The sequence below is a fragment of the Acanthochromis polyacanthus genome, chromosome 1 (genome assembly GCF_021347895.1).
Source record: "Acanthochromis polyacanthus isolate Apoly-LR-REF ecotype Palm Island chromosome 1, KAUST_Apoly_ChrSc, whole genome shotgun sequence".
NCBI lineage: Eukaryota > Metazoa > Chordata > Actinopteri > Pomacentridae > Acanthochromis > Acanthochromis polyacanthus.
In genome coordinates, this window is record NC_067113.1 from 56982883 (window position 1) to 56996673 (window position 13791).

At 41.9% G+C, this 13791-nt stretch overlaps 1 protein-coding gene across 2 annotated transcripts in view; it reads left to right on the top strand.

The window, feature by feature from the left end:
• Positions 1–792: 792 nt before the first annotated feature.
• The window catches only part of tafa5a (TAFA chemokine like family member 5a), a 209994-nt gene continuing 196995 nt past the window's right edge, over positions 793–13791 (top strand). The window contains exon 1 of one of the 2 annotated variants that reach the window (XM_022194114.2): positions 793–1624. In XM_022194114.2, the coding sequence (XP_022049806.1) occupies positions 1513–1624 (112 nt within the window). In that variant the 5' untranslated portion in view covers positions 793–1512. The remainder of the gene's footprint in view (positions 1625–13791) is intronic. The other variant, XM_022194113.2, reaches the window with a different exon arrangement.

Consider the following 13791-nt stretch of genomic DNA (forward strand, 5'->3'; position numbering starts at 1 on the left):
GCTTAAATGCATTTTAAAATGTGCTCCAACTGCTGCATTTAAATGCTCTCTCTCTCTCTCTCTCTCACACACACACACACACACACACACACACACACACACACACACACACACACACACACATGTTTGTACTTCTTAGTGAGGACATTAATAGCCGTAATGCATTTCCTCGAGCCTTACCCTAACCTTAACCATCACAACTGATTGCCTAAACTTAATCCTTACCCTAACCCTAACCAAACCTCAATTCATACCTGTTCTCTAAAAACAAGTCTTCACCCTCAAACATGGCTGTTTCAAAGTGAGGACCGGTCAAAATGTCCTCACTTTGTAAAAATGTCCTCACTTTGATAGTTAAATGCAGAAAATGGTGCTCACCATGTAGCAAGTACAAGAACACACACACACACACACAAAGACACACACACACACAGCCTATATAAAGAAGAGAGTAATGGAAAATATTAAATGTTCAGGACCTTTCCATGCAGAAGTCCACTGAAAAAGCAAATGGAACCCTTGATCCCTGTCAAAGTTTATATTTGCTGCAGATTTTCACACTGTGCATGTGTGAGAATGATATATTTTATTGAGTAAACAGTTTATTGCTCGTGGGAAAACATCACTCACTCATTATTGATTGAAAAAAATCAAACAAACATCTCATGCAATATCCAGAAAACCAATACAATTGAAGGATCGGTTCATTTTTCTGATGTAAAACGTCTTTTTTGCATCACAGCTGCTGTCATGTCTCTAAACCGCGACCTCATCTGGCTTATTGGTGACGTAATATCGATTATCTGAATGTTTCACTTCGGATTACAGAAAAGATTTTTTCGCATGGATTCGCACAGTGCGCACTTTTCCTCTCCCTCCGTCTCCATCCTCCTCCTTCTCCTCCTCCTGCATGCACGCTGCGATCTCCATCTACTTTGCGCCCAAACCGTCAGCTTGAAGGACTTTCTTTTTCTTTTCTTCCGCTGCCTTCTTCGTCCATCCAAACGGATTGTTAAACGAGAAGATTTTCTTTCTTTCTTTTCTTTTTTTTTCTTTGAGCTGCGCCGTCGGGGCTGCTGAGGATCGGGGAAAAAAACCCCACCACAGGTGAAAAAAAGGAGCGTTTACGACGCTGCGGTACAGATGATTGAACACTTTGAGCATTAACTCAGCGCAAATCTTCCGGCAGCATCGACATATAGGACGACCAGAGAGGCTGGCACACTTTGGAAACAACTAAACTTGAACGAATATCTCAAAAACACTGCGCTATTTCCCCCTCTAACTGGGTTTTTCAAGGAAGATGTGACCTTTTTTTTTCTTCTTTTGCGCACCGGCAAAGGAGCACTGCTTTTCCACCAGTTTGCTCGATTCTGACATGCCTTTTGTGGGATTACACGCGGAGATATGAGCACAGGATTGTGAAATAATCTCATCTTTTCCCTTTTTTTTCTCATTATTATCGCTAATATTTCTCTCCATAAAGAGGAAGTGCTCTGTTTTTCTTCTTCAATGGCTCCGGTGTCAAGGTTGGCAAGGCGCAAAGATGCCAGTCGCTGGCCGAGGATGTCGTCAACTTTCTGGGCTGTGGTGCTTCTGACAGCGCTGCTGCTTCTCTATTGCGGTAAGTCGCGCCGCTTCGTGTCCCCTTTTTTCCTTCTCTGACCACACACACACATGGAGGTGCAATAAACCGTGTCATGTGGGGAGGCTTTGCCAAGAAAATTGTGCGTTATTGGCAATCCCCTTTTTAGCGCATTGATCTGAGTAGTTGTGCCATTTTTTTTCACTCCCTCTTTGGAAACATGGGACTCACAGCAGCTGTGTGCACTCCAGAAACGCACCCTTAAGGTTTTTCCTTCTTGCTTTCATTAATGCATAATCAGACAGATATGATGTACAGATATGTGCCCTACTGTCTGCTGCACTTTCAGGGTTAACTCAAGTATGCCACAGGCCTTATTAAGTCCCTTTAATTCTCCCTCAAGAGCTCACATCTTTGTCCTGGGGGCCCCCAGATTGACTTCCTGAGGTCAGACAATCATGCATCTGTCATAATATCTGGAAAAAATGGAATATATAAAGGTTTAAAAACCTGACTTTTCTTCTACATCTGAATAATCCCTGTTGGACAAACAACACTCCGAGGCTGCCTGAGGATCACCTTATTAAGGCAAATGTATGCACACGCATGCTCACACACTATTCATCTCTCTCCAAGGCTACTTTTCTCTGGCCGTGGATGTCTTTTCATTTCCTCGCACCTTCTCTTTCCCAAACTGCATCTGACTCACTTTATGAGGAGGAATCCAGCTGGCACACTCTGTGCTCCGGTCTGCTACGTGTGAAAAAGACAGAGTGCAATAACCATGGTTTAAAAAACAAAAACTGAGCTGTTTTATTAGCTGCCGAGCTAATGATTAATCTAACACATTAGTGGTGTTGCAGGGGAATGAACAGATTGTTGAGTTTTTCTTGCACTGACTGAAGCTCTTTTCTTCTCAGACAGCAGATTGAGTTTGCTTTGTAACCACACAGGCCTCAGGTTAATCAAAGGGGCACTTTTGGTTCATAAGAGCCAAAAGCTTCTGGATGAGGGGGGTCTTTTTCTTCTTTTATGGTGCCCTCGGCCATGTTGATTGATCTTCCACTCGCGTCCAATCGATGATGCTCGGATGTTTGTTTCAGTCAGCAGTGCTCGAGCCCCCCTCGACCTCTTACCCAGCAGCCCCTCGCCTCTTCTGGAACTTCATAATTTGACTGATTCTTTTTTTTTTCTCCTCGGTAGCCTCTTCGGCTCACACTGCTTGAACTGTATTGTTTGGTGCCTTCAGTCCAAAGTTTTGTTTCTCCAAACAACTTATCTTTTATTGCTGTTTCTGCCAGAATTCATGTATTAAACCACAGGGCTCCTCTTTTGTGCTCTTCGCTCTCTGCTTTTGCCTTTTTCGCTGATAAATCTCCAAAACATTTGAACTTTCAGGTCAGTAGTTGCAGCTCACAACTGTCTCTCGCTGTTAGTTTGCTCTTTCTTCTCCTCCGTTCCCATTTAGTCTGACCTTCCTCCTCTGTGCTGTATTTCTGTTTTATCCTCTTCTTTTATATTTATCTCACCCTCCACTTTGTTCTGGTGTCCTTGGACATCTCGGTCATGCCAACTCATGCTGCCTTTTATGTTTTCTGTCCATCTTTCTCCCCTTTTTACTCTTAGCTTTTCTTACATTTTAAATTTTCTTTCTCTCTTTCCCTCTTTCTTTCGTTCTTGATCATTTTTGGGGTCTCTTAGCTGAGCTGACCACTGCATGTCGTTATTCTGACTGAGGTCTTCGCTCTCTCAGCAGTTTTTTTTTTCCAACTCCCACCATCTCTTGTCCTCTCCTCTACTCCACTGCTGACTTTTCTTCTTCCATTCTCATTAACAATTTGATGACTTGTCAAACGAAATAGATTTGGCTTTTTTAATTTCTGCACTTTGCCCATTTTTAGAAATTGGCCCGGACACTAAAAGTCTTAATGTTCCAAGGCTTCTACACTTTAGGGCCGCAGCTAATGATTATTTGTTATAGTGATTAATGAATTTCTTAATTAATCTGGCCTATAAGATCAACTTAATATAATGTAAGAGAGAGGAAAAAGAGTTCAATTTTAAAAGCAGGAGCTGTCAAATATTTGACAGTTTTTGCTCAAAAATGACTTAAAATTAACCAGCTGCGTATAGATTGAATGTCTAATTACTGCAGCTATGATAAATGCTTCTCCTACATTTTATACATACAGAAGAAATAAACACATAAACTATTAATTTGCTGTTAAAAATGAGAAAATACACATACAAATGCAGCATTTCTGCTTATATATGGATAGAAAATGGTCCACAACATGCGCAGGAGTTCAAATCTCTCCATACATTTGGGTGCTTTCATGCAAATTTCCACATTGCTTTAGCTCACATAGTTGATTGGAGTAAAATGCACTCATGACTGCAGTTCCTGAAGTGTTTAGAAATCCCGTCCCTTGTAGAAAATTTACATGCATGGTGTGTTGCTGCTACTGTATAGCTATTGTTTGTACCAAGGGCAGTTTTTGCTCTGCAGTGCTGCTGTGTTATGCAGCCAAAGGGGGGGATCGAGGGAAGCTCTGTGATTATGCCTATGACTCATATGGTGCCTGTCACCTAGAATCAGCATCCAACTTCACACGATCTGCCGTCCTCACTCAGGCCCTTCTGAGGAGGGGAGAGATTTTAAAAAGAGGAGAAAACAAGGGTGGAAAGGGGAAAATAAAAAGGGAGGAATAGAGGCAGTGGGAGTGAAAGAAGTGAGAGCTGGAGGTGGTTTTATAGTCTTACTAATGCCTTGATAAGAAAAAGAAGAGGAGAAAGGAGGTGAAGAAAGGAGGGTGAAATCGAAGGCAGTGGTGAAAACAACCATAATGAAGGAGAAGACAAGCAGAAAGAAAGAAAACTGACAGCTCAACAATTTAACCGTTCATAACATACGCTCGGCGTTGGAATCGGTAATCACACCACAATGCTCCAGTACCCTCTGATTACAATACAATGAAAACAACAACAACTACAACATTGTATTCTGTGCACCAGCTCCCTCCTCTGGAAGCTCTCTGCCATGCATTTGTTTGCCGACAGTGCAATTATGTATTCATGAGGCTGTAGCCCTGCATGTGAGCTCGGAGGAAGGCAGATGAGAGAGCCCACAAGGGTGGCTAATCAGTATGCTAATCTTAGCTCAGGATGGCTAAGGAATGTAGCGGTCCTGGGCTGAAGTGCAAACGGAGAGAAAGGAGGGAAGAGAATGTGGAAAGACAGAGTAACAAGTAGGGGGAAAATGTTTGGAGGAGGTGGAAAAGAAAGGAAGAGGGGGCATGAACAACTCTTTTCTTAAGGCAGCCTTCAGTGTTAGACATCTAACAACTGCTGATTCATTCCAGCCTTGGATGTAACGCAGCGAGTTCACACCTACAGTACATCAGAGGCACTTAAAAGCATATAGTGGAGGCATTAATGAACATAACATCAAAGCAGGAACCTGTGAAAACACATGCATCAAAGCAGTTAGTCAAAGTTGTACAGGAGCAAACCTACTTATTCATCACCCTGCAAAGAAATTAACCAAGGTCAGACACATGAACAGGCATTTCACGGAACAAAAACTCTCCACTCTGTTCCCATCAGATCACTCCCCCTGTCTGTTTGTTTATGAGCCACTGTAGTTCTGCCGCCCAATCGATACGCTGTCGACTGTTACTGAAAACCGCAGCCCGGGGGCGTCCGTAGAGAAAAGATGGCGCCCACGCGTCTGAACCCCAGTTGCCTGAGGAGCTCAACACACATAATCACACATAGGTAGTTACAGGCGAGGCTCACATCCGCAACACAAACACAATCTGAGGTGTCTGAAAAGCATTAGGGGGCCGAGAGAAAAACGGGACTCGACTGACCTCGAAAAACGCAAGAACTTGTAGGTGAACGCGTGCACATATTTGAATATCTTATCCTATTTTCAGCATAGCCTGGAGCCTCTTCCTCTGCAGGGAGGCAGACAGAGAGAGGAGTCACTGTCAGGAAGGAGGCGCGAGAGGGCCGCCGATGGCCCAAAGAGAGTCAACTTGTTGAGTTGTTCCACCGAGAAAGCAAAGAGCCACATTGTGGACCCACAGAAATGGGGCCAGAGATCGCATGCATATTTGAGCAGCTTTTTAAAAGGCGGCGTTGCAAAATTTAAAGACCACGACGAGTGTCAGTTGAAGGGGAGGAGGGGCAGTTGACGTTATAGTGTAATGACCATGCCTCAGCTTGAAAACGTCAAGTTTAGAAGGACTAATGTTAAGAATTGTGTGTCTTACAGTGTGAAATATTAAGCAGCAGTGGGATCTTTTTCAGCCTGATAAGTAGAAGATGGCAGCGAGGCCACAGGCGCTTTCTTTTCTCTTTTTTGTCTTTGTAGTGCTCATGTGTCGACTCATTGCTGCTTTCCGTTGTGTGGAAATGAACTGTACAAGTTAGACTTTAGGAAGTTGTTTGTTGACAACAGATCTTTAGGCCTGCTGTTGGTAAATTTGGCTCTGTCTGTGAGGCAATGGGCATCCATCATCCTGTAAGTTTTTAAATAGGTGTTGATGTTTGCACAGTTTGGAGTGTGGAAAAGCAATTACATCAAACCGCGGACCCTTTTATACTGTCAACTTCTTGCCAAAGAAGTTGACAAGTAGATTGCTTTCTTTCTCAACAACATTTCCAGTGATACAATGGCCATCTGGTGCAAGGTGCGCATACGGAATTTCCTGTTTCACCTTGAATTCTGTGAACTTATTTGATTTAAACAAGTATGACACCAGATAAAGCAATGACTGAACCTTTGACAACTATAGACTGTTGGTGCAAGATTTTCAATTATGGTACTGAGAAGACATATGCTGAAAATTTTGATTTCAAACACCTGCAAAAAATATGTGAAATGTAGAATACTTGCTGTTTTTAGTACTAATTTGCAAATATTAGCATGTTAGCATTCTAAACTTAGATAGTAATCATGGTGAATGCTATACCTACCAAACCTTAACATGTTAGCATTGCAACTATCAGCATGTTAACATACAGAGTTTGTTCCAACTACACTGTTCCAGTGTACGGCCTCGAGGTGCATTTATGGTTCCTCATTGGTCCTTATTGTGTAGCTTTTTGTGTGTGCAGAGTGAAGGATTGTGGGAATTCAACATACACAAAGACTATGGAGTTGCTCTTATGTGTAGCCCCCCAAGCAGCCAATAGCTTTTCGCCTCTCAGTGATGACTATATGTGTCTCATGCTGATTGGTTAAGAAGTTGGCTTGATCCAGGAAGTAAAAAGGGTCCTTTCGGTTTACTGCTTGTGACTGCTGTCGCAACAGGACTTGGTTTCACTCCACAATATTAAACAATGACTTCTGTCTTTTCTGCTGCAGGCGCAAAAGCTAAAGGAGGAATAACGGTACAAACATAACCAACACTATTTCACATTTCTGGTTGTTCCACACATTTTTGACAGCAACAACAGGTAGATGTGCACCGTGAAGGTTTCTGTAGCATCTCCCCGCATTTGGGCAGATGTGCTTCAGGTGGTGGAGCGGGTCTTCCACAAATCCTAAGGTTTACAGTTCAACTCCTTATCCCTCTGCATGTCAAAGTGTTCTCAGGCAAGCCACTGAACCATGGCCCACACATGGCAGCTCTTTCACCATTTGTGTGTGAATGGGTGAATGGTAAATACACTGTAAAGTGCTTTGAGGAAGTGCTATTTAAACAATTAACAATTTACTATAACAAGCCTCAATCAAGACTGTTCTTAAACCTTGATTACACTCTGGTGCAGACATATAGTTGTTACTATTGTTACACTTGTCCTTTTGGAATGCTTCATTGCATGCATACACAATAGGTCAAATCTATGTATTCTACACATGCACACTGCTGCTGAGCATATGCACTATTTCTCTTGTAATCCTAGCTGACACACATTCTGTTTGGAGTGTCTGTATGGACTTTCAAAGAATACAAAATTCCCATCAAGCATACCTTCGTGGACACAAAAAGTACGATTCAAGATTATTTTATTATCATTGAGTCAAGATGCACAACAAAATTTCAGTGCGCTCCCTATAAACAGAGCTTATGTAAACAAGAAAAACACTCAGAGAGCGCAGTACTCTGCCAAGGCTGCTCAGTCATTGTATGATTTCCGACAGATAAGTCCTGGTAAGTCCACAATGGCCGATTTGTAGAAGGATCGCAATCATGTGATCGTCTGCAGGCAGATGACGTAGCGTTCACTTGTCAAAGTTACAGTGATGCTATGATGCTATCTCGCAGTGATACAGAAATCTTTAACAAATCCGTGGATCCAGACTATAAGCTGCATCACTGCCAAAATCTAATGACTTGGTCCTTGTGTCATTTCTGACCTTCCCTGAAAATTTCATCCAAATCCACTTGTCTATTTTTGAGTAATGTTGCGCACAGAAAGACAGGCAGTCGCACAAACGTACGCTGATCATCACATAACTCTGCCGTGTTCCTATGTGCAGTAAAGATGTGTACATATACTGCTCCAAACTTTCACTTAATTTGCAGCGCATGTATATCAGGAAAATTTAAAAAAAATATCACTTGTGAATGATATTGCACTTGTTTAAAAATTGTGTAATAGATACAGAAATGAGGAAGTTGAAATAAGTTGTATTGCACAAAGATATTAACAGATTAGCGATAATAGCGTGTGTGATTTTTAGAGCCGAGATCAGTGTGGTAATGGATTTAAATAGAAAGAGTTTTTAATGTTTTAGTGCATGCTTTTATAGACCTGTAATGTGATGCAGCATATTTACTGCTGCAGAGCTGCTTTATGCACACTGGTGTTATACTACTTTTCCAGTCCACAGGAGTCAACGTACAGAACACTGATTTATACACGCCAGTTGTTTTTATCCAAGTATTTTGCACATGTGCATTATTATAGCCTCGTCACCGCGTGGGCAGAAATTTTGCGATATGTGTGCAGATTCTTGTAAATTTGGGCGATGACCTTAATGGACCTTCACCTACTTACTGACACAGAAGGTGATCACAGTGCTACCACTGTGATCCACCTTGTTCAACATTGAGACTCAGCCATGCAGAAGAGAGGCAGCAAACCTGCATCTTCTGAAAAACTAAAAAGAACCCTCTTGATTTACATCATAACATAGAAGTCAAACGGAATTATTTATAAATTACAGATGCATTGTTCTCCCCAGCCTCCCACCGAATCAATGAGCGCTGCCCTTTTAGTTGACTGCTCGAGTTGAGCCTAATACACATAACACTCATGAATTCAGGTATACAATCAATTACAGCCTCAGAGCTTCTCCATTCAATATTAACACCGTGTGCGTACGCCTTTGCTTCTAGTTAAAAGTATCGATTGCGGGTAAAACACACAAGGAAAGAACAGCTTAATAAAACAAGGATGTACCGTCAGTCCATGTCGGAAAAAAAGTGCGTGTTCACATGCAGCGTTTGCATACATGTTGTCACGAACATGCAGGCATGACAAAAGGAATCATGCTGACTTGTCAGAGCACCACAGCTGCTTCATGGCCCCACAACAGTTTGCCGTTACAACAGTTGGTGCACTTGTTGACATTAAAATGCAGTAAAAGTTGCGTCAAAGCTTGTTTGTCTTGCTTCATCCTCTCCTCCCTTTTCTGTGTCCTTCTCTGTTCCTCCACCTGCACCTTAGTAACAGACCCTGCGGTGTAAGTGTAAAAAAACGTGGATATTATAGCATGCTAATATGCTGTGACATTTACTTAATGTGAAAACAAATAGCAAAGTGTTTGGAGTATAGGCAAAGTATCACCGTGGCCGCCTCCATGGCTAATTGCACCTTAAATGCTCCGTGTCCCGTCGTGAATTAATTTGGTGTCAATGTGACTTTAATTACCACTAAAACCTCATGTATAATATTTACATATCACATTATAAGTAGCGTGTGACTGCGGGGCTCAACAGGTCACAGCCAGAGAAGGGGTTTGTATAATGACCTTATGCGGAAATGAACCGCTTGTCCGGCTCTGCGGTGACAAAATAAATGAGGATTTTCTTGTTGAATTTGAAGTTCAAACGCAGAATTTTCATGAAGCAGGAGTTTCATGCGGCGCTCTTGACAGAAAAAAATGTGATTAATGGCAAGTTCATGAAACCAATTCTGTAAATTATGTGACACGGCTTAATTGGGTCGGAATCCGGAGGGGAGACTCGCAGCGGACTCGCGCCTCCGGAGGATTGGCGGATGTGCACTTGTGCTTGTTTTGCCTGGGGCCAGTAAGCCCATTCACGGAGAGATGCTAAAGCTACCCCCCCACCCCCACCCACCTCCTCCTCCATTCTCCTTCTTTATTACTGCAAAAAGCAATTGCTTGGAAGAAAATGCCAGAATGGTGCTTTGAATTCCTGGAGGGGCCCATCACTGAGACGCAGCCCACGGAGCTGAGACAGCTAGCATCTGGAGCAAAGACATGGCGGTAAAGTGGAGAGAGGAGAGGGAAGGAGGGAGTCGGAGGAAGGCGATGAGGATAGAGAGAGTCGGAGAGAGATAGACATAGCGCACTGGGGAGACAGAGAAATGGTGAATGCGAGGCAGACAGAGCAAAGGGGTTGACGAGGGAGCAGTAGAAAGAGCTTTGGAGGAGGAGGAAAAAAAAGGACTGCGCAGGCAATGAGACAAAAGACAGACAGACGAGAACACTCAGACGGTCCACCAATTGACAGCCGGTTGGGGAATAAAGTCTGCTAACACAATGAAGCAGTCGGCAGACAGACTTGCTGCAGAGTAGCCGAGAGGCTCTCAGAAGTAGAAACAAATATTACATTAAAAGAGACAGAAGCCATTTGTCACGGTGGGAGGCTTGAGAGGTAGTTAAGCTGCAGAATATAGGAGAGCATTGGCCTGGTTGATGCATGTCGCCACGATGAGGAAATTGTGCTGAAGTCAACTTCGTTCAATCAATTGTCTGGTGTCCTTCAATGACTCCCGCACTTAACGAGATAACACCGGCGCAAAGTTTCACCGGCTCTGCTCTTGAGAACTTGTTACGGGGCCGTGAGGACCTCCACTCAATCCCGCCTCCCTTTCTTTTCTTTTTCATTCCCTTCCACTTCCTTCTTGCCGGCTTGTCAGCCAAACCATCTCCACATCAAGGCCTGGTGACATACATGCTGACAACCGCGATTCAATGTTAATGTTTCAGGAAGATAAATCTGCCGGACATTTATAGCCTAAATGACAGCTGCACTCTGTCTACACCCTCATGTCAGAGATATTTGAGATTCTGTGGCGGTTTCAAGGATTGTCAGTCACCTGATCAGTCAGTTGGAATTTCTGATTTGGTGCCAGGATGTGCATTACCTCCGTTTGAGATTACATAATATGTGGAGCATGTTCATAATAACACAAGCATCTATTTTTTTTCCTCTTTCTCCTTCTTCCCCCAACTTAAGCTGCTGACTCTACCCATGATTGATATGGAAATTACAACATGCTTGCCCTCATTTATCTTTGCAGTGTTGCTGCTCCAACAACCATTTTGGGATGCAGAAACGATGAACTGATTTGCAACCGCTGTTGCAGAGAGCCAAAAAAAAGGGAATATACAGTAAAGATTTGATTTGAGACCCAGTGTAGCCCAGTGGACTCGAGAAGAATTCCCGGTTTAATGGAAAAACACGAAACAAGGCGGTAACCTCAATATTTCCAGGGTCACATACAGAGTCCCAGGAGCAACAAATGCCACTAATCAGATGAGTCACAAATGTATCACTGAATACATAAATAAATAACACAATGCAGATAAATAATGGAAATTTATGTGTGTTCCCAAAACCTCCATATTTACCTGCAGTTCAGCCATGACAATGAATTTCTACTTTCCGTCTCTACAGTTTCTCTTGTTTGTGGGTCATAGCACGTGTTTAATCGATTTATTCTGCCAACTCCACATTTTCTATTTTGCATGTTTGTGTACAGTCGCTTTCAATGTGTCAGGCTATAAAGAGGGCATCAAAAACTGCTATTTGTTCAAAGCCACTGGTGTCAAACACAGGATGTCCTTTGGTGTCTGCAATGCCCACGTCAGTTTACGATAGCAGGAGCTTTTTCCAATTTAAAATGGCCTCATAGGGAGGCTGGAGGGTTGGAAGAGGTTTTAAGTCACAGGACTCTGACTCAGGAGAATGAGCTTTGTGTCCCGTGTCAGTCCATTATTATTTCACTTAATTTTGTTAAGTCTCTGTAGATTCTCACTCATCCAGGTCGTGCTAATCCTCAGAGCTTTAGTAGAGGGCTATTGTTCTTTTTTTTGGGTTTGTTAATATGTTTTACCTCTTGAAGCTGTTTCACCTCTCAGCCTGGAGAATAGGAAATATTTTAGACGAAAAATGGAAGAACTAAAGAGTCTACTGAAGCTTTCGGGACTTTTAGTTTTACTTCTGCTCACTATTTGGTTCAGTTAAGACACCAAAACTATCTAGTTGCGTAAAGATCATATTTTGGATTAAAATATACCTTTTCGTAGCTTTGACCATATGTTGCAAGACAAACATCTCATTGCTTAAAAAAGACTCCAATGGACATTTAGCTTTGACTTTCACAGATTTGACTACCCTGCATGTTAAAAACTGACACTAAAGGTTCCCCATTGACTGAAATGTTTCACCAAAGGGTCCTGATAAACCAACAGCATGTGTCAAGTGCGAAATCATACTTGGACTCACTAATTTTTAGCTTTCGTATCACCACAAACCTGACAGATGACTTGTTTTCATCAGTACCTGTCGTATTCTTTCGCAGCAATATTAAACTGAAACACTAAAACTCATGAACTACGACTAGTGACTCTCAAACAAATAGAATATCATGTAAAAGTTAACTAAGAAAGGGAAATTATTTTTATTATGTATTCTAGACTCTTTCTGGGAAGTTTGATTTAATTTTGATAATGTCTTGTAGCTGATGAAAAGCCGAAGTCCAGGATCTCAAAATATCAGAATATTTCATTTGGAATTTGAGTAAATTACATTTCACACAGTATAAATATTATGCATCTCTAAATTCTGATATTGCTCTAATTTTTGAGATGCTCTAGTTCACTTTTAGTAGTTAGCATCTAGTTTATTACCTTTAGCGAGTTACCAGTTTATCTAATAGTCTGCTAATTTTAATTGGTTGTCTATTACTTGTACCTAAGTTGTTGATGTATTAGCTTACTTTTTAGCTCAAGTGCTCACTTGCTAACTATACACTCTGTTACAACAATTTATAGTGTTAAGGTGTTACTCGATTAGCTATTGATTCACAATCTTTTATCACATCTCACTGCACAGATATTTCTTGGAACATTAGCACCACTGTCTGCATGGATATACTGTATGTGAAGGCAACCTAAACAAATTCCTTCTTTGATGATGAGCTTTATTGTGTAATCAGATCTTCGTCATTTACACTCAGAGCTCCACAGTCTGATCCAGCAGATGTTGGAGGTGCAGCACAAGCAAAGTCAGAAGACAGCAGTGTGAGCTAAAATTAGCAGCGAGTTAAGCATTCCAGCTGAGCTTAAAAACTCAGTAAAGTCTCCCGTTCAAGTTTCTTTCTGCTATGAGGATGTTGGTGGGGGGAAATAAGTTAAGATTTAAAAACCTCAAAGTGGATAAGCTTGATCTCACTACAGCAATGGGAAAGACTAATGGTATGACAGAAAACACAGGAGGGCGTTTCTACCCAAAAAGAAATGAGGCAGTCAGATGAAATAAGTAGTGGAGCTCAACTGTTGCAGTTTTAGCTTCTTGGGAGTGTGTTAAGCTCCAAAGAAGCTTTTGCAAACCTTCACTACAACATATTAATTTGATGGATGTACTTTTCTAATTTATAGGGGACATATTATGTTCATTTTGAACTGAATACTTTTATTCTGGGACTCCGCTGGAGTAGCTTTGTATGATTCACAGTTCAAAACACCTATTTTAAAGCCCCTCAGTTGAACAGTTACATGAATAAAGGTAATATTACCTGCAGGCTCTTTGAGGCCCCTCCTAAAAGGCTGGCTTTCATCTGATTGGTCAACTTATGGAAGCCTGCAGAAACCAGAGCTTGTGAGCACCGCCACATCTTCTTGTTGGTATGAAGGTTCCGAAAGCAAACTGTAAGCTAACAAAGTAATGTTATTTCTAATTCTTGAGTGGAAATGGGAACTTTTTGAGTCTATA